Consider the following 22,192-nt stretch of genomic DNA (forward strand, 5'->3'; position numbering starts at 1 on the left):
TCTGTGCCACCTCCAGATCCAGCTGGTTTTGGATATTTGCCTCCATCTCAATGCCCGCAGGGTGGAGGAGATCCACCATTCGACCCCTGGGGTGATGATTCCTCTGACTCTCAAGATTCCAAGGAACTTCTGTCAGAGCCTTCGCCCCCAGAAGAATGCCATCACTCCCCTCCAGAAGACCTCATATTTGCCAACTTCATAAAAGAGATGTCTGAAACCATCCCTTTTAAACTGCAAATGGAGGAGGATGCCAGGCATAAAATGCTGGAGGTGCTTCAGTTCATGGATGCCCCCAAGGAGGTGATGGCAGTTCCAATCCATGAAGTTCTCCTTGACTTGTTACATGGTACCTGGGCGCACCCTCGCACAGTTCCACCAGTAAACAAGAAAACTGATGCCAACTACCTGGTACAGTCAGCTCCAGGTTTTCAAAAAAGCCAGCTACCCCACCACTCTGTGGTGGTTGAGTATGTCCAGAAGAAGGCTAAAAGATCCCGGCCTCATTCTTATGCCCCTCCTGGCAAAGAGCAAAAGTCCTTGGACGCCTTCGGCAGAAGAGTGTTCCAGGGATCTATGCTTATGGCACGTATAGCAGCCTGCCAGCTATACATGACACAATACTCGAGGAATCTCTGGAAACAAGTCCAAGACTTTTTCAAGGAACCATAAAACATTAAGGATTCTTTATTATCACAAATCTTTACAAACTGCCCGACTCAGGCCGAGTTTTGCTCATGTGTGAGCTGCTTTAGGGGCTATTGTAAATATAAACAGATAAAAATCACACATAAAGACGTTTAAAATATACAGACATTCATTTAATTTTTATATATTATTAACATACCAACTGAACATACGTTTAATGGAGAAACATAACAAAACATAAATATATACCAAAAAATGATACATGTATAAAATATGACATACAAAATTCAATAAATACCAATGTGGCAAGGTTTACCCATGATGGTATTGTACTTAAATAGGTTGATTCCTTATGGTGATCTTTTGAAATCACTTTATCATATACCTTAATATATTTACAAATAAAAAAATCAGTGTCAACAATTACACCAATCAATAGTGTGTGTGTGTGTGTGTGTGTGTGTGTGTGTGTGTGTATATATATATATATATATATATATATATATATATATATATATATATATATATATACACACACACACACACACACACACACACACACACACACACACACTTATTTATTTATTTATTTAATAATTAAAAAAAAAATATTAATCAAAAATAACACACACTAAAAAGCCCTGATTATTAAACTGGTGCCATAAAAAATGAATAATAAAATGGGAAAAGTGACTTAACACAATGTGAGATCTAAACATGGAGTAATACTGACCAAGCTATAACAGGATGCTTTTCATCCTTGAGAAATGTTGCCACAGAGGATCCTAAAAAGCATGCTTATTGTATGCAGGCACAAATAACCATTTGACTTCAGTGGTAGCCTAAAGGGAGAGCTCTTTAGAACTGCCAAATTTTTTACTCTATTCACATCCAATTTGAGATACTGGAAGGAAAAATGTAAATAAATGCCATGGCCAAAACTCACTAATGTAATTAAAATAAGACTATAAGGGAGGAGTCGGTGAGAGATACCCCTCGGAGAGAGGGAAAGGCCACGGGACTGTGACGGGGCTTTCGCTGCGCCCAGGAGGTCGTGGGAACATCCTCTCAGTACGCGACCTCAGTGACGTCATCTACTGGGGCCCGGACTGCCCAATAAATTCGGAGGGACTGCGGCAGAGAACCGGAGGAGTCAGTGAGAGATACCCCTCGGAGAGAGGGAAAGGCCACGGGACTGTGACGGGGCTTTCACTGCGCCCAGGAGGTCGTGGGAACATCCTCTCAGTACGCGACCCCAGTGACGTCATCTACTGGGGCCCGGACTGCCCGATAAATTCAGAGGGACTGCGGCGTGCAGCCGAAGCCGTGCACCAAAGGGGTGCGCCCCTTCTGAAAATTTTTCTTTTTCCTTTTACACCTATATATGGGTAGGAAAAGGAAATCCAAGCTGTTTACTTCGTCACCGGGGGCCTCTATGGTTAGAGGACCTATGGACCTTCATTAGGATCGTAGGGTAAGCTATTTTCCCAGGAATATTCCTGAAATTTCATTTTCCTCTGGTTCCCCCGAGAGTCCAGGCCCAGTGCAGATATCCCAACTATAAATGGAATCGTTGGAAGTAGTCCCTCGGGATATTAACCCTGAGGGAATGCTACCTCTAACTAATTCCCCTAGTAATACGGTTAGGGGTAGATTTTTAAAAACGGCGCATTCGCGTACTTTTGTTCGCGCTCCAGGCGCAAACAAAAGTACGCTGGATTTTAGTAGATACGCACGTAGCTGCTAAAATCCAGGATCGGCGCGCGCAAGGCTGCCGATTTTGGGCAGCCAGCGCGCGCCGAGCCGCACAGCCTGCCTCCGTTCCTCTACCTAACCCTATCTAACCCCCCCCCACCTTTGTCCGCGGATTTGAGAAGTAAATCCGCGCGCGCCAGCGGGCCGCTGGCTGTTCCGGAGGGTGCGACCACGCCCCCGGGCCCGCCCCCGAAATGCCGCATCCCTCCCCCAAAGCGCCGCGTCGATCGGCCCCGGCCCCCCGACAAAAAACCCTGGGACTTATGCGAGTCCTGGGGCTCTGCGCGCGCCGGCGCACAAGGACCTGCTCGCGTAAATCCGGGCGGATTTACGCGAGCAGGGCTTTTAAAATCCACCCCTTATTGAGGGGGAACAGATCGAACCTGGTTCTCAGGCGACATCTGAACCCCCTCAAGATATTAATTTAAATCTAGTAAGTATTGATCCTCAAAAAGTTACTTTGGATGATGTCTGGAAAGTCTTAATGGATATGCAAAAATTTCTTATAAATTCCACTACTCAGTTTAATAATGTAACCTCGGAGATTAAAAAAGTTATGGATAAACATGAAGTACGCTTGAATCAGTTAGAAGAAACGTCTAAAATGGTTAATGTGCAAATACCTGTGATACAGGCATCAAATACTGCTTTCATTAAAGATAGTTTAATAATACATAGACAATTAGAAAATATTGAGAATGAGACTAGAAAGAAAAAATCTTAGATTGTTAAATTTTCCAGTATCTAGACTCTTGTCTGCTATATCTATCAGAAATATTGTCTGTTACATCAATAGAGGAAAATAATATTTCTAAAATATATTATGTTCCTAAAACAAAGATTAGGGCTCAAAATGATTTGGAAGAAATGGATGTATTACAAAGGGAATCACCTAATCTAACTTCTTTCTTAGAGGCATCAATAGATGACATACCGGAAAGAGCGACTCTTTTGGTCTCTTTTTGTAGTGAAAAGGATAAAAACTTGACACTACAAAAATATTTCAAAAATAAAGATTTTGTATTTTGTGGCCAAAGGATTCAAATCTTTCCGGATGTCTCTCGCACTACGCAATTTAGAAGGAAACAATTTCTAGCTTTGAAGCCAAGGGTACTAGCTATTGAAGCGACTTATTTACTTTGATTTCCTTGCACATGCTCTGTGATTTATCAGAAGAACAAATTTATTTTCCAAGATCCTGTCCATTTAGAGACTTTTTTGACAGATAAAAAAGTTGAGATATATATCTGCACAAAGAAATGAATGATGCTCTCAATTAATTTGCTGATGCAAAATGTTATTTGGTTTGTTTTTTTTCCTTATGTGTACCCTCCCAATTATGAGGACTCCTTTTTTTATGTGTACTTATAATGTGATAACTTGTTTCATGGAATTTGCTTGTACACAGGAAAAATTTCTTATTTTGTGCAAATGTTTAATTTGTGTAAAATGAATAAAATATAAAGTAAAAAAAAAAAAAAAGACTATAAACAAAAATAAGGACAAGTTGGAAAGTATACTATTAGTGGTAGATTTTAAAAGGTTGCGCGCAGGCATGCATGAGCGCGTGCTACCCAGTGCGCACATGTACACCTGATTTTATAACTTGTGCACGCAAGTTATAAAATCAAGGGTCTGCGCGCCTCATGTGCGCCGAGCTGCGCTTCCTTCCCCCGTTCCCTAGCCTGACCTTCCCCCCCCCCCCCCCCCCAGCCCTACTCTAACCCCCCGATCTTTATTTTACCTTTTGCTCAGGCGCAAGTTACACGTGCCGGCTGACTGCCGGCCCGCGATCCCCGGCACAGCGGCAAATATGGTTGCTGTGCCGGGAGCCTGACCCCGCCCCCCGGACCACCCCTGGGACTTACATGCGTCCCGGGGCTTTACGCGCGCTGCCGGGCCTTTTTAAAATAGGCCCAGCGCACGTAACCTTTTGAAAATCCAGCCCTTAATGTTCTACATCAATGAATCTAACTAAGTAAAATGAAATTATGAGAAGGACACAGCCACCACATTATTTAAAGGCAGGGATGCACACCAGGAACCTCAGAAAGATTGAGAGAACCTACCTCTGACTCAATTCTGGATGGGTACACTATTAAAATACTAAAAGCAGCTTTAATGTCAGAAAGCAATAAATAAGATGCAATGAGCCCGAAGAAAAAATGGATCAAAAAACGGCTAGAATTAAACATGCATTTGTAATGACAATTGCTATCGCTAAAGTAACAAAGCTGCACTGCTCATAAATAGCCTGTTCGCGTCCAAAGATTCATGTATATGTAAACCTTAAAAACAGTTTCTCTACTCTAAAGTTAACAGACCCGTGCGCTGCCATATAGCACCCGATTACAGTAGTGCAAAAACAGAGAAATATGCGCTCGCATTGATTAATTAAAACATATTAACTAAAAACTGAGTATCCTGTTTCCACTATGTAAAGCAAATTAAAATACAGACAAGCCAGGACATACCAAGATTAAAAACGCTGTGTCAGAAGCTGGCCACCGCTGAGTAAATGGAAACCTGCGCGCTGCAGACTGCTATTTAAATGGCTGCTTTTCGCGCCAAAAATGGGGGTATATTAAGGAATGGACCAGGGCTGAGCCATGGTGAAAAAATAAGTAAAAAGTAATAAATGATAAATAAAAAAGGGCATATCGAACTAAAAATATAAAAATAAAAAAATGGGTTATATATTTAAAAAAATAAAAAAAAACAAAGGACTGTTTGTTTTAAAAAAATATATTGAGTAAAAAGTAGTTATATATAAAAATTATGGAGGGTAAAATTGTGGACACCTTGCATACAATAGAAATATACACTAAAAACTTGGACACCTTGAATAAAACAATAAGGACATATAAAATAAAGGTACAAAACCAAAATTGAACATAGGAAGCCATCATAAACTGTATCAGTGGTAAAAAGAACATCTGAACAGGAAAGCATCGTAACTTAGTAATTATAAAAAAAACAAACCCAATAAAATCTAGTTCATGGTTAAGACCATTCGGTATTACAGTATTAAAATAAAAAATAAATTTCTGTTCAAGTCGTAGAGGATTATTATCAGTCACCCCTTCTCCAACTCGCTTTTAGTTTTTTAATGACACAAAATCTATAATCCTTAAAACAGTGTTGATAATAATCTTCTACGACTTGAACAGAAATGTATTTTTTATTTTAATACCAAAAGGTCTTAACCATGAAATAGATTTTACTGTTTTTTTATAATTAGTAAGTTACGATGCTTTTCTGTTTAGATGTTCTTTTTACCACTGATACATTTTATGATGGCTTATTGTTTTATTCAAGGTGTCTAAATTTTTAGTGTATATTTCTATTGTATGCAAGGTATCCACAATTTTACCCTCCATAATTTTTATATATAACTACTTTTTACTCAATATATTTTTTTAAAACACACACACAGTCCTTTGTTTTTAGTTATCTTTTTATATACATAACCCATTGTTTTTGGATTTTGATTTTTTAATTTTTAGTTCAATATGCCCTTTATCATTTATCAGCCCCGAAATCTGTTGGGGGCAGCCTGTAGCTAGAGATTCCCCACATGCAAGGACTGCCATACTGCTTATCCTCAGAGAAAGCAGAGTTGCTTACCTGTAACAGCTGTTGTTCGAGAACAGCAGGATGTCAGTCCTTATGAAACCTACCTCCCCTTGGACGGCTTCTCTGATTTTCTTCATTGTGAAAATACAAGACTAATGGGACCCCACATGGGCACATGATATAATGGCATGTGTGTATATGCCCATTGAGGCACAGTTAAAATTGCAGAAACTTGGACATTAGTTTTCTGTGCCGGGCTTCATTGGGTGATGTCACCTATGTGGACTGACATCCTGCTATCCTCAGAAAACACTTGTTACAGGTAAACAACTCTGCTTTCTCTTGGCAGTTATTTTGGTAAGAAGGCATAATTGAGCTTCAAGCATTAATAATCTTCAAGCCCTATACACAAACTTTTAAGAATAAAATCTGCATCCAGAATTTGTCTAATGTAGTCTCACAATTTTATTTTAATGAGTCAATAGTTCTACTGTTCCCCCCCCCCCAGCTGCATTGTTCTCATTTGTAGTAGAGCTCTGCCATTTTATTTGAACTATTCAAAAATCTCAACCATTATTTTTATCATTTGATCAAGTATGTCAGTCGTGCAGTCAAGCAACAGATCTTATCTGGTTGGATATCGCAATGTATATGTTTCTGCTCTTTATGGCAGGAATTCCATTTCAACAGAAAATAAAAGGCTCTCCAAGTGCAGGTATCCAGAACATCAATAGCATTCCACCATTCAGCATCATTACAAGACATTTGCAAAGCAGTTACATGGTCCTTTATTCATATTTTTACTAAGCATTACTGCTTGGAAATTGATTCTCGTACAAATTATAACATTGGTCAAGCAGTACTGTGCAACTCATTCAAATAGCTTAAACTAACCCCCACCATCCTTTCATGAACTGCATAACCTGCTGTCTAGTTAGTTCTTCCTTCTTATATGCAACCCTATGCTTGGAAGTCCCCACTTCTGTGGCTTTTTCTCTGCTTGTCCACACAAGAAAGTGAAATTGTGTTCTAATTGTTAAGTTTACATCAGGCCGTGGACATTATTTAAAAATACCATCTTGTAAGCCTAGACCAGATTTATTGCATGCGTTAGAAATGGTAGAAGGAAAGCTAAATGACTACCAACATGGTTTAAAGGAGAGGTGAGAGAGGCTATAATAGCTAGAAGAACATCTTTCAAGAAATGAAGAAAACAGGAAATAGCATAAGCCATGGCAAGTTAGATGCAAAGCTTTGATAAGGAAGACAAAGAGAATTTTAAAAGAAACTTGCTGTGGAAGTAAAAACTAATAAAATATTTTTCAGGTACATTTCAAGTAAAAAGCTCATGACAGTTGATCGAGGGGTAAAAGGGGCACTTAGGGATAACAAAGCTATAGCGGAGAGACTAAATGAAGTCTTCATTTTGGTCTTTACTGAGGAAGATATAAGAGAGATACCATGCCAGGAATGGTATTCAAAGGTGATGATTCTGCACAAAAAAAACATAGATGTACTAGGGCAAATTACCAGTTAAAGAGTAGCAAATCACTTGGATCAGATGGTATACATCCCAGAGTGCAGAAAGAACTAAAAAAAAAAAAAAAAGAAATTGCAGACCTGCTATTATTAATTTGTAAACTATCATTAAAATAGTCTATGGTACTTGAAGACTGGACGGTTGCCAATGTAATGCCAATTTTTAAAAAGGGCACTATGGGTGATCCAGGAAACTAAAGACCAATGAGTCTGACATCTGTGCCAGGCAGAGTGGTAGAAAATATCATAAGGAACAAAATTGCTGAGCATATACCGGTAGATAGGCATAGTTTAATGGGACAAAGCCAACATGGATTTAGCCAAGGGAAGTCTTGCCTCAGAAATTTGCTACATTTTGTTGAGAACATAAATAAACGTGGATAAAGGTGAGCCAGATGATATATCTGGATTTCCAGAAAGCATTTGAAAAAGTCCCTCATGAGAGACTTCTTAGGAAATTAGAAAGTCATGGGATAGAGGGCAGTGTCCTGTTTGTGAACTTGTGATTGTGAACTGTTTAAAAGATAGGAATCAGAAAGTAGGGCTAATGGTAAATTTTCCCAGTGGAGAAACTTAAATAATGGAGTACCTCAAGGATTTGTTATGGGGCCATTGCTTTTTAATATATTTATGAACAAACTGGAAATGGTGATCAAATTTGCTGATGAAACCAAATTATTCAAAGTTGTTAAATCACAAAATGATTGTTAGAAATTGCAAGATGACTTTGCAAAACTGGGAGACAGCATGCAAATGAAATTTAACATAGAAATGATGGCAGAAAAAGACCAAACGGCCCATCTAGTCTGCCCAGCAAGCTCCCACACTTATTTTCCCATACTTATCTGTTTCACTGTCTACCAAGTTCAGGGCCTTTGTTGGTAATTGTTTGATTCAAATTTCCTGCCACCCCTGCTGTTGATGCAGAGATTAATGTTGGAGTTGCATCAAAGGTGAATCGTAAGGCTTAATGGTTAAGGGTAGTAACTGCCGCATCAAGCAAGTTACCCCGATGCTTGTTTACCCAGACTGCACAGATCAATGCCTTGTTAATGTGGACAAGTGCAAAGTGATGCACTTGGGGAAGAGTAACAAAAATTATATCTGCACAATGCAAGGTTCCACATTATTAGTCACCATTCAGGAAAAGGATCTAGCCGTCATCATAGATATGTTGAAATCTTCTGCTCGGTGTGCAGTAGCAGCCAAGAAAGCAAATGAATGTTTAGAATTAAGAAAGGAATGGAGAATAAAAAAGAATATCATGCCTCTATCACTCCATGGTATGACCTCATCGTGAATATTGTGTGTAGTTCTAGTCACCACATCTCAAAAAAAGATAAAGCAGAATTAGAAAACGTACAGAGGGCAATCAAAATTATAAAAGGGACGATTCTTCTATGAGGAAAGGCTAAAGAGGTTAGGATTCTTCAGCTTGGAGAAGAGATAGCTGAGGGGGGCGATATAATAGAGGTCTATAAAATGAGAGGAGTGGAATGAGTAAATAATAATCGGTTTGCTCTTTCAAAGAGTACAAAGACTAAGGGACACACATTAAAAGTTAATAGTTGATACATTTAAAACTTTTAACCAATGCATAATTAAGCTCTGGAATTCATTACCAGAAGATGTGGTGAAAGCTATTTGTGTAGTTGCATTTAAAAATGGTTTGGACATGTTCCTGGAGGAAAAGTCCATAAACCATTATTAAAGTAGAGCTGCAGAAATCCACTGCTTAATCTTGGGATAAGTAGTTTAGAATCTGTCTACCCCTTGGGATCCTGCCAGATACTTGTGACCTGGATTGGCCATTATTGGAAACGAGATACTGGGCTTGATGGCTCTTTAGTCAGACCCACTATGGTAACTGTTATGTTCTTATCTGTAAGGGGTGTTCTTTGTGGACAGCAGAACAAATCAGTCACACCTTCCCTCCTTCTTTAGTTTGTGAAAAAACTGATGAGCCTCGTGCATGCTCAGAAGCTTTAAAAAAAATTCTTCTGAGCTTTGAGAGATAGTGTTTTATCCCAGCACCGTAGGAGGATGACAGCTTGTGAGGCTGATGTGGTCTGCTATTCACAGAAAACAATCATTAGATAAGCATTTTTGCTTTATTGCGAGATAATGCAATACTGTGTTTTTCCTCCTACCTGGCAATTTAAATGGTGAGACACATGCCACTTTTCATTCAACACCTGCATGAGTTTTCCCTCTTCTGATAAACTCACTCTTTTTGCCAATTCCAGTTTTATCATCTATGGTGACACCATTGAGTCTTACTCCAAGCATGAAACGTAGACTCCCATCGGACTCTTCACAGGGATTCTCCAGCAAGAAACTGAGATCCTTCAAGCATAACTTGGCTTATAGTTTACTGCCTAATAGCCTTTTTGACAGTGGTTCTACCCCAGCTTCAGGTAAGACTTTAAATTGTTTTTAACATCAGTTCTTAAATAGTCACATATTATGGTACTTTTATTCGCATGGTGTATGGTTTCATGATTTAATTGAGAGAAGTCAAATTAAGTTTGTGTTGAATTATCTATTCTTTGGACAGCCAAGGAAAGACTGAAAACTTTGTTTCAATAGGATAAAAGGTCTTATCTCTATTAGCAATCTTAACAAATTACTGAACCAGAACTCACCAAATCTTAACACCCAACTACACTACCAACCACTATTGTCCATCTTAATTTAACATGTTTACTAAGGGTAGATCCTCAATCTGCAAAATATTCCATAGATTAACTTTTTATTTTTATTTGCTTTTAATCTTTATGGATGACCCTTTTGGTTTATGATTCTGGTTATTAAAGGTTTTGACTTGGTTTCTGTATAGTGTTCCTATGGAAAAAAAACTTTAAAAAATGTATTCAAAATAGTTGTTTATCTATAGGTTGTTAACATCACAGAATTTTTATGTGTTTTGCCTGGCTGTGAAGTTGGTTTTTTGAATTAATGCAAATGAGAGAAACCTCATAAAACTATTTTATAAAGAAAGTGAATAGATTAATTTTTTTTAAAAATTGTACAAGATATCCATGATCTTGTCATTTGTAGTAAAATCTGTCAAATCGTGCAGCCACAGTAGGAATGTAATAAGCAATTTGATATTGTCGCAAACCTTTAAGGCTGCTCGAGTGAAGTTTTTAAAGGAGTAAATATTCCTACATATGAAATAGCATGGACTCTATAGAAGGACTGAGTGTTCCTATAAGGGGCAGTTTTCAAATCATGCAGGCAGGTAAAAAGTCAGGATACTTTTTCCTGTAGATTTTGCAGCAGTTTCCAAAGAATCCACATGTACTTTCCCTTTAAAAGGAAAAAGTACTTGTACAGATTTTTACCTGCTTTTTTCTGCAGATAATATTTGCATCCAAAACAACCATTCATAATTTTGAAAATCCAAAAATATGTGCACTGTTGCCCGAAAACACCACCAGGAATTTGTGGCTAAAAGTATATTTATTGTAAAACATGCATATTTTTGCCAGCATGCAGGGTGGCCAAGTTTGACAGCCTATTTACAAGAGTAAATAGTTTTGAAAATTGCCCTTGTAATTATATAGTATAACAGATAACTTTTGAAGCTGGATGATTATTTGACTATCTATTGACGAAAGCTAATAAGCTATTTGTTGCCACTTGCTTTTGCTTGCTCTTGTAGGTCAAAATGAAATGAGTCCCTGTACATCTTTTGAGATCTCCCAGAGCTCCCTGTCTCACTCTGTCATCAGTGGGAAATGTCTCTCTAACTCAGGAAACCAAAGGCGAAGCAAAAGACTGGAAAACAAGAAAGTACATAGGTGATTACCCTTCTATACATTTACCACATCCCATTTTCTATTGTGTTAGAGGTGTGATTAATAGGGGAAAAATCTGTGCATAATAAATTCCAGGTTCACATCTCCCTATGTGAAGTGAGAGATTCTAGGCCAGGGTATTTTAATTAACCCTTTAGTGATGAATTACTGTAACATTGCAATGCTTAGTTTTAGCCGATAAGCAGGGCTGAATTAGCTGTTACACATGGGTGACATCTGATGGCTTAGAATGGACCCTTCTCTCCTAGCTTATTGAGCTTTTGCTCTACTGAGTATGTGCCGGAATTCAGCATGTGCGCTGCCTCTTGAGCCATTTGGTCCTTTGTCCAAGCTTCTGCAGGAATCTGTTAAGGAATGTCTGGCTCCAAGAAGGCTACTTCCAGTGGCTACAAGGATTGTGATTGTGGCCAAAAGATGTCTATTACCATTGGCCACAATATTTGTTACACCTCAAGGGCCAGACCACAACACAGCCAATGCTATTACTGTGGCAGGATGTTACCGAAGAAAAGAGCACGAAAGGTGGAAGAACTTCGCAGGTCGGTGAAAAGCCAGAGTTTTTCCTCCTCAAGCTCTCTCCATGCCACCTTGAGCAAAGCTCCCCCTTCTGCAGTGCCAGTTTCCAGATCTAATGCTCTATTACATCTGTATGCCCCTTGGGGTTCATTGGCACACGAGAAAAAAGTGCCTTCAGTGCTGCTGAAGCTAAAGTCAGGATCAATCCAGTCAACATATCTGTCCCTAGCACTGTTGACACACCAGCTGTCAGTGCCGTTGGACACCGCGCCCAGTACTTTTTCTAAGATCATAGTGCTGATAGCGGCAGTGTTGAGATAGGATAGCATGCTGTTCCGCCCGTACTTTGTCGATTTGGCTAATTTGTGCCAAGAGCTATAAAAGAGAATTTTCAGGCTCCATTCAAGGTAATCTCCTTGCTGCAGGAACTAGTTTGGGTCGTGAACTTGGCCAAGAGCAATCTGCAGCCATCCCAGACACTGGAGTATATAGGTGTTGGTTTTTGACATGAAGCAAGACGAGTGTCCCTGCCGGGGGTCCGTATTCAGAACTGATGGTACAGGTGTAACTATTGACAGAAGCAATATGCCTGGTGGTGTGGTCTTATCTACAGGTGCTCGGCTTGATGGCAGCCACCCGAGAAGTAGTTCTTTGGAAGTGGGGAGCATTTGTGTCCTCTTCGGCGCACACTGCTTATGCATTGGAGTCCACAATCTCAGAACATTTTGATACGATTTCAGTTATCGGTGGAGATCAACATCCGAGTGCAGTGGTGGTTGCACGTGGGTCATCTAATGAGGGGTGTTCCACTACGAACACCAGACTGGCTACCACACACAACAGATACGAGCCTCCAGGGTTGGGAAGTTCACTGTCAGGAGGTGAAAGTGCAGGGCCACTGCAGTACAGAGGAGTACCTCTGGCGCATCAATTGGCTGGAAGCCCCTGCAGTTTAGTTGACATGCTGAGAATTCAAGCAGTTGCTTAAATGCTCGAGCAGTCCGAATAATGTCAGACAATATGAAGACAGTGGCTTATATCAATTGACAGGGAAGAACCAAGAGCCAGCAAGTATCACAGGAATGGGTGGAAGTACATCTTCAGAAGATCTCAGCCTCACATTGCAGGAAAAGACTTTCTCCGAGGACAAGCAGGATGGTAGTCCTCACATATGGGTGACGACATCACAGAATACTTTTGTCAACGTTTCTAGAACTTTGACTGGCACACTGAGCATGCTCATTATGCCACTAACCCTGTGGCCACACGGGGTCCCCCTTCAGTCTCTTTTTTTCCGTGCAGCAAGTTGCCTCGCAGTTAGGAGCTCTGTGAGAAATTTCCTTACACATTTCCTCACGAAAAATTTGAGTCTATCTTCCTAATTTCACCCTCACCGGGGTCCCCCATCGCGCTCCGGTCCCTCCGATGCTCGATAAGTGCTTTTCCCGTGATATGCGGTCTGTTCCCAGCGGCATACCTCTTGGTGCTCGACTGTCACTGACTGCGCACTACTTTTTTTGGCATGACGACCGGGTTTAGAAAATGTCCCGAATGTCAGAGGACTATGTCCATAACGGACCCGCACAATGTCTGTGTTTTGTGCCTAGGGCCCTCGCACGACGTCCGTCGCTGCTCCAGTTGCGCAGAAATGACCCCCAAAGGCCAGCGTGCTTGACTGGAGAAGATGGAGCATCTGTTTGCTTCAAAACACTCTGCTCCATCGACACCAATACAAGTTGCGCTGACAGGAGAGGGTCTATCTACTTCAGAGACGCCCCGCCAGGAACACTGTGGAGCGAGTGACCTTCTGTCACTGACCCCTTTGAAGACATATGCTTCATCATCCTCTGTGCCAGAGAAGGACCAGACCGAGCACCGCGGGAAACACCATCACCGACGTGCATCCTCACCAGGTGCCGGCACCGATACCGCAGCAGCATCGACTTCCACCGAGCTGCCTGTGAAGAGAGCCCGGGAAGAGGAGCCCCTATCCTCCTCTAGATCCGGGATCCCGAGGTGTTCCCCACCAATATCGGTGCCGGGTACTGAGCCTCCACAGACTCCTGTGGAGGCTCCAGTAATGCCTAGCCTGCCTCCTACCCCAGGCGCAGTGTTGTCTACACCAGCCTTTAGGGAGGAGATGGACAGACTAGTCCAACAGGCAGTGCTGAATGCCCTTCGGGGCTTCCAGTTGCCACCGGCGCCAGCCCCCATACCGGAACCGGTGCCCTCTAAGTTCACTCCACTACTCGAGTGCTTGGACACCCTCATCGGTGCCCTGCCAACTCAACCCGTACCACCGGACACACTGGCACCAAGTCGACAATTGAGGCCTCCATAAATTCCAATTCCCATACCGGGTTCCTCGGAAGAGGAAGAGGCGACTTCCGGCCCGATCCCTGCATCGGAACCCTTTCCCAGGACCATCGGGGCTGTCTGTGCCTAAGCGCATATCATCTACTTCAGTGCCCTTGATGCCAACACCGCCTCCTTTGATTCTGGTGCCGCCTCCATCAATGCCACCTCACCATCCATCGATGCCTTTCCGCCCTCTCGACTTTGGCATCCTTCCTCCCTCAGGAAGCACACTGGGAGAAGGAGAAACTCCCTATGATCCATGGGAGGATGCATCCTCGGACCATTCCTCACAAGCTTCTGATGAACTGCTCTCAGAGCCTTCACCCCCGGAAGAAAGGCGTCGTTCTCCGGAAGACCATCCATTGATGCCTTCCTGCCCTCTCAGCTTTGGCATCCTTCCTCCCTCAGGAAACCCACTGGGAGAAGTAGAAAATTCCTATGATCCATGGGAGGATGCATCCTCGGACCATTCCTCACAAGCTTCTGATGAATTGCTCTCAGAGCCTTCACCTGCGGAAGAAAGGCGTCGTTCTCCTCCAGAAGATTTCTCCTTTGCCAGCTTTGTCAAGGAGATGTCTGAAACTATCCCATTTCCATTGGTAATGGAGGAAGACGCTCGCCACAAGATGTTGGAGGTCTTACAGTTTGCAGATGCTACAAAAGAGGTAATAGCAATACCAGCGCACAAAATTCTTCTTGACCTCTTGCACCGCCTGTGGGACCATCCGGGTACTGTACCTCCAGTCAACAGGAAGACGGATGCTATGTGCCTGGTCCAACAAGCCCCAGGATTTCAAAAAGCCAATTGCCCCCACCATTCTGTAGTGGTGGAATCAGCCCAAAAGAAGGCTAAAAGATCCCGTCCACACTCCTCTGCTCCTCCTGGAAAGGAACAGAAGGCATTGGATGCATTTGGGCGCAGGGTCTTTAAAGATTCCATGTTAATAGCGCGAATATCAGTGTACCAATTATACATGACCCAATATAATAGGAATCTCTGGAAACAGGTCCATGAATTCGCAGAGACCCTACCACAGCAACATCAAGAGACCTTGACCTCCATCCTACAAAAAGGATTGGAAGCAGGTAAACACAAGATTAGAGCTGCTTATGACTCTTTTGAAACAACATCCAGAGTCTCTGCAGCGGGCATCAGTGCTAGACGCTGGGCCTGGCTAAAGGCCTCAGACCTATGCCCGAAGGTGCAGGACAAACTTGCAGATTTCCCCATTACAGGGGAAAACCTGTTCAGGGACAAGATTCAAGATGCAGTGGCCCAGTTAAAGGACCATCATGAGACCCTGCGTCAGCTTTCAACTGTCATCTCAGAGAACAGCCTCCATAGCCCGCAGGGACATACATAGGGACACCAGGAAGCAATTCTACAGACCACACAGGTATTATCCTCCTGCGGCCCGTGCTCAACCAGCTCGGGCCCCTCAGAGAGGACATGCATGCCAAGCGAGAACTCCTAGAGCGCAACCAGCTCCACAAGCTAGTCCTGCGACTGGATTTTGACTCCTTTCCAGAGAGCAGCTGCCACCCCCCCTTCCCCATCCCACAACCTGGTTCACTAGTGGGAGGCCGTCTCTGCCACTAGTGCATACTTATTTAATTATGACTATAGCACTCACCAGAAGCAGCAAGGGCTGCTGAAGCTCTGTCCTCACAGTCCTCTTCCTTAGCGCCCACAACCAGTCACAAACCTCCCCCCCCCCCCCCCCCATTAGACCCCACGACCAGTCTCTGTCTTTCTCTCACACCAGTCACAGACACAAGCTCTCACCCATGCATCCATTCACAGCCACAAGCTCTCACCCAGGCATCCATTCACACCCACACACACACAAGCTCTCACCCTGGCATCCATTCACACCCACACACACACACAAGCTCTCACCCTGGCATCCATTCACACCCACACACATAAGCTCTCACCCTGGCTTCCATTCACACCCACACACACAAGCTCTCACCCAAGCACCTATTTACACCCACACACACAAGCTCTAACCCAATCACCTATTTACACCCACACACACAAGCTCTAACCCAATCACCCATTTACACCCACACACACAAGCTCTCGCCCAGGCTTCCATTCACACCCACACACACAAGCTCTCGCCCAGGCTTCCATTCACACCCACACTCAAGCTCTCGCCCAGGCTTCCATTCACACCCACACTCAAGCTCTCGCCCAGGCTTCCATTCACACCCACACACACAAGCTCTCGCCCAGGCTTCCATTCACACCCACACACACACAAGCTCTCGCCCAGGCTTCCATTCACACCCACACACACAAGCTCTCGCCCTGGCACCCATTCACACACACCAAGCTCTAACCCAAGCACCCATTCCCTGTACATACAGGATCAGTCCAGACGGTGGGTTATGTCCCCCGTCCAGCAGATGGAGTCAGAGTAAACTTTGGAGGGTGCTGGTATATAAGCCAGTGCACCCTCCTAGATCCCCAGTATCTCTCTGACTCCAGCAGATGTGAGGAGGGGAACCCGTTGTTCCCCCTACTTAGTGGTTCTACGCTATATATATAGACTTTATTCTTATCTCTTTCTTTTTGGTGGATCAAGCTATAAAAAAAAAAAAAAAAGTTCCTGTCAGGAGGAGCCGGTTTGTGCTTGGCTCCTGTGCACTACCTGCCATCAGGACTGCCTCTTCCTTTTTCCCTTCCTCGCTCACTCTTCTGGTGATCGTCAGGGGTAAGCTTGGGGGAGGTTTTATTTTTTCCTTTTGTTTCCTTCATTTTCAGCTCAGGTTCGGCACAGTAAGAGGTGGATGCTGGTGGTATGCTGGGCATGCTCAGGGTGCTGGTCAAAGCTTCTAGAAACTTTGACAACATGTTTTCATGCTAGGCTCCATCAGATAATGTCACCCACAAGTGAGGACTAACATCCTGCTGTCCTAGGAGAACACCTGTTACAGGTAAGCTACTGTGCTTTCTCTTACCTCGTCATGTTGTCAGTCAGCCCTTTGATCCCTCTGCAGTTTGGTCTTTACTAACTCAAGAGGAGGTTTGTATATATCATGTGAATATTTTCTCTCTCAGCTTGATATCATGGATGTTGAGTTCTCATTAGTTTCATCATTGTCGCTGTCCAAGGAAGTTGAGGATATTGTGATTTCGGCAAGCAAGCCATCTGGAAGCTAACCAAATTGGTAGTGCAGTAATAATGGGAGACTTCAATTACCAAAAAGAGAAGAAGCAGGAACCTTGCACATCTGCAAGTAATAAAGTACACTGGTGCAAGATAGATTGTATCACCACCAAGGATTCCAAACAAACTTTTTATTCCAATTCAAGGTAGAACCAGGTGAATAGACGTTGAAACGGCAACTCCATAAATTAAATAGCACACAATTTATAGCGACCCCCCGACACGGACCGTGTTTCGCTGGGCTGCATCGGGGGGGACCAGCACACACATTTCAATCTAAAACATAAACAAATTATATAGTCATAATATGGTGGTGAAATGTGGCCAAACAAATTCTGAAAATAGTACACATACCTTCTCAAAATGTTCAATGGAGCGCAGACGCCCTCAATACTAACAGCCATTTAAAGGTGAGAAAAGGGCGCGAAAGCAGACAGTCTCGCGAGCGCTGTCAAAATTGAACATGACAGCCAAATGCAGGACTCAGTTGAACAGATACCAGTCAATATCCTTATTTAATCCTTTGGGGGAAACTGTATCCAAAATAAAGATCCACTTCTGTTCCCTCCGACCCAGTACCTCGGGATAGTTGCCACCCCTAAGGGGACGGCGAACCACCTCGAGGACCGAGAAGGAGAGGTCGGAAATGGAATGGCCGCGTTCCAGCCAATGTGTCACCAGGGGTTCGTCCGCTCTGCCTAAACGAATGTTCGAACAGTGCTCAATCATGCGAGTCTTGAGCATGCGGGTGGTCTTGCCGACATACAGCAAGGGGCAGGGACATTTAATTACATAAACTACTCCTTTTGTGACACAATCAGAGTCAGTCCGAATTTTAAATAAACGGCCCGTGGAGGGATGAACAAAATCCGTGGATAGCTCAGTGTGGCAACACATACTGCAGTGTCCACAGGGTTTGTGTGTAGCATGCATGGAGGGCATAGAATCAGCCGTAGATAAGGTTGTATCTGTGGATGAGGCCGCGTGTACAAGCCTGTCACGTAGGTTTTTACCCCGCCGAAAAGTGAAGCGGAGGGGACTGTGCAGCAGCTCAGAAAGTGATAGCGACGTCCAGTGGCGGCGGATCATGTTGGCAATGGTATTCCCCAAAATGGAGAATGGTAGGATACAATTGTTCGCTACATCGTCTGACCTGGTGGGGGGTAGAAATAGCCAATCCCTGTGGGTATACAGTGCCCTTTTAAAAGCTCTCTTGATCACCCTGGGGGGGTAGCCGCATTCCAAAAAACGGGTTGTCAAGCCCTGTGCCTGTGTCAAAAATTCCGACCGAGATGAGCAGAGGCGGCGGAGCCGCAAAAACTGTCCGGTGGGAATATTATCTTTTAGGGGTCGGGGGTGGCAGCTCTGATATTGAAGAAGAGTATTACGATCGGTGTCTTTTCTAAACAGACAGTGTTTAACTTCTCTTCGCGCCCCTTATCTGTGTCAGAGATGAGTGTTTTACATCGAGGACATGTTTGATCTCTTTATACACCTACATCGGTTTTTCCGCCGACTGAAAGTTAAGCTTTTCTTCGCTGACTCTCCGCCCACAATGGACCTGTCCGTTGTCCACCCTAAATCGAGATGGTGTCCTCCGGCACCTTGTGATGTATCTCTAGGGGCTTTTGAACGCCTGGTATGTAGGGATGTTCGGTCCATATGTGCTACAAAACATTATGCTAGGTATAACCTTTCTACCGATGACATTCACGCGATTGAAGCTCTAGCCAGGGACCCTACCATTGTTATTAAGCCGGCAGACAAGGGGGGTGCGATTGTGGTGCAGAACCGCGTGGACTACCATGCTGAAGTTCTTCGACAACTCAATGATGAGTCCTACTATAAGTTGTTATCCTCTGATCCCACTGAATCTCTCCAGGCCATAATAAAAACGACTGTTCAGGAGGCTTTTGATCAGCACATGATCACTAGTAGGGAGTATAAACTTTTACTTACATCGCATCCGATCATGCCACTATTCTATACCCTCCCAAAGATTCACAAGTCTCTACAACAACCCCCGGGTCGCCCCATTGTCTCGGGCATAGGGTCTCTTCTGGAACCCTTGTCACAATTTGTTGACGTTTTTTTTAAAACCTTTTGTTCCCCTTATAAGATCCTATGTCCGCGACTCAGCACACCTCATTACCATCCTTACTCAATTGGAACTCCCTCATGAACCGTTCTTCTTAGTTACCTTAGATGTAGTAGCACTTTACTCAAATATCCCGCAGGGGGAGGCATTGCTTGCTATTTCACAAATACTGAATACTCGCCCTTTGCCACACCGGATTTCGACATCCTTTCTCACTCAGTTATCTGAAATTGCCCTGACAAAAAATTTCTTTCAATATCAAGATTTGTTTTACCAGCAAATTAAAGGCACGGCTATGGGTGCCACCATGGCCCCTAGCCTGGCTTGTCTGTTCATGGACAAATTTGAAAGGGATTTTCTATACTCCTCGGAATGGTTTGGCTTTATTCATGAATGGCGACGTTATATAGATGACGTGTTCTTGATTTGGAAGGGCACTGAACCCCAATTTTACATGTTTTTGGATTGGCTCAACTCACGTCATTCACACATTCAATTCAATTTTTGTTTACATGCTTCAGATATTCCCTTCCTGGATGTCTTGATCTCGGTGGCAGGGGACAGCTTTCAGACCACATTGTTTAGAAAAGACACCGATCGTAATACTCTTCTTCAATATCAGAGCTGCCACCCCCGACCCCTAAAAGATAATATTCCCACCGGACAGTTTTTGCGGCTCCGCCGCCTCTGCTCATCTCGGTCGGAATTTTTGACACAGGCACAGGGCTTGACAACCCGTTTTTTGGAATGCGGCTACCCCCCCAGGGTGATCAAGAGAGCTTTTAAAAGGGCACTGTATACCCACAGGGATTGGCTATTTCTACCCCCCACCAGGTCAGACGATTGTAGCGAACAATTGTATCCTACCATTCTCCATTTTGGGGAATACCATTGCCAACATGATCCGCCGCCACTGGACGTCGCTATCACTTTCTGAGCTGCTGCACAGTCCCCTCCGCTTCACTTTTCGGCGGGGTAAAAACCTACGTGACAGGCTTGTACACGCAGCCTCGTCCACAGATACAACCTTATCTACGGCTGATTCTATGCCTTCCATGCATGCTACACACAAACCCTGTGGACACTGCAGTATGTGTTGCCACACTGAGCTATCCACGGATTTTGTTCATCCCTCCACGGGCCGTTTATTTAAAATTCGGACTGACTCTGATTGTGTCACAAAAGAAGTAGTTTATGTAATTAAATGTCCCTGCCCCTTGCTGTATGTCGGCAAGACCACCCGCATGCTCAAGACTCGCATGATTGAGCACTGTTCGAACATTCGTTTAGGCAGAGCGGACGAACCCCTGGTGACACATTGGCTGGAACGCGGCCATTCCATTTCCGACCTCTCCTTCTCGGTCCTCGAGGTGGTTCGCCGTCCCCTTAGGGGTGGCAACTATCCCGAGGTACTGGGTCGGAGGGAACAGAAGTGGATCTTTATTTTGGATACAGTTTCCCCCAAAGGATTAAATAAGGATATTGACTGGTATCTGTTCAACTGAGTCCTGCATTTGGCTGTCATGTTTAATTTTGACAGCTCTCGCGAGACTGTCTGCTTTCGCGCCCTTTTCTCACCTTTAAATGGCTGTTAGTATTGAGGGCGTCTGCCCTCCATTGAACATTTTGAGAAGGTATGTGCACTATTTTCAGAATTTGTTTGGCCACATTTCACCACCATATTATGACTATATAATTTGTTTATGTTTTAGATTGAAATGTGTGTGCTGGTCCCCCCCGATGCAGCCCAGCGAAACACGGTCCGTGTCGGGGGATCGCTATAAATTGTGTGCTATTTAATTTATGGAGTTGCCGTTTCAACGTCTATTCACCTGGTTCTACCTTGAATTGGAATAAAAGTTTGTTTGGAATCCTTGGTGGTGATACAATCTATCTTGCACCAGACTTCAATTACCCCAATATAGACTGGGTAAATGTATCATCAGGTCACGCTAGAGAGATAACGTTCCTGGATGGAATAAATGATAGCTTTATGGAGCAATTGGTTCAGGAACCGACGAGAGAGGGAGCAATTTTAGATCTAATTTTCAGTGGAGCACAGGACTTGGTGAGAGAGGTAACGGTGGTGGGGCCGCTTGGCAATAGTGATCATAATATGATCAAATTTGATTTAATGACTGGAAAAGGAACAGTGTGCAAATCCAAGGCTCTCGTGCTAAACTTTCAAAAGGGAAACTTTGATAAAATGAGAAAAATTGTTAGAAAAAAACTGAAAGGAGCAGCTACAAAAGTAGAAAATATCCAAGAGGCATGGTCATTGTTAAAAAATACCATTCTAGAAGCACAGTCCAGATGTATTCCACACATTAAGAAAGGTGGAAAGAAGGCAAAATGATTACTGGCATGGTTAAAAGGGGAGGTGAAAGAAGCTATTTTAGCCAAAAGATCTTCATTCAAAAATTGGAAGAAGGATCCAACAGAAGAAAATAGGATAAAACATAAACATTGGCAAGTTAAATGTAAGACATTGATAAGACAGGCTAAGAGAGAATTTGAAAAGAAGTTGGCTGTAGAGGCAAAAACTCACAGTAAAAACTTTTTTAAATATATCCGAAGCAGAAAGCCTGTGAGGGAGTCAGTTGGACCGTTAGATGATCGAGGGGTTAAAGGGGCACATAGAGAAGATAAGGCCATCGCGGAAAGATTAAATGATTTCTTTGCTTCGGTGTTTACTGAAGAGG

General features: G+C 43.3%; 1 protein-coding gene across 2 annotated transcripts in view; it reads left to right on the forward strand.

Moving 5' to 3' along the window:
* Nucleotides 1–22,192, forward strand: part of ARHGAP11A (Rho GTPase activating protein 11A) — a 237,228-nt gene that overhangs the window by 151,308 nt on the left and 63,728 nt on the right. For both annotated transcript variants that reach the window (XM_029600193.1, XM_029600194.1), the window contains exons 7-8: nucleotides 9,762–9,932; nucleotides 11,183–11,321. In XM_029600193.1, coding sequence (XP_029456053.1) covers nucleotides 9,762–9,932; nucleotides 11,183–11,321 — 310 coding nt within the window. The remainder of the gene's footprint in view (nucleotides 1–9,761; nucleotides 9,933–11,182; nucleotides 11,322–22,192) is intronic.

Source organism: Rhinatrema bivittatum, chromosome 4 (assembly GCF_901001135.1).
Source record: "Rhinatrema bivittatum chromosome 4, aRhiBiv1.1, whole genome shotgun sequence".
NCBI lineage: Eukaryota > Metazoa > Chordata > Amphibia > Gymnophiona > Rhinatrematidae > Rhinatrema > Rhinatrema bivittatum.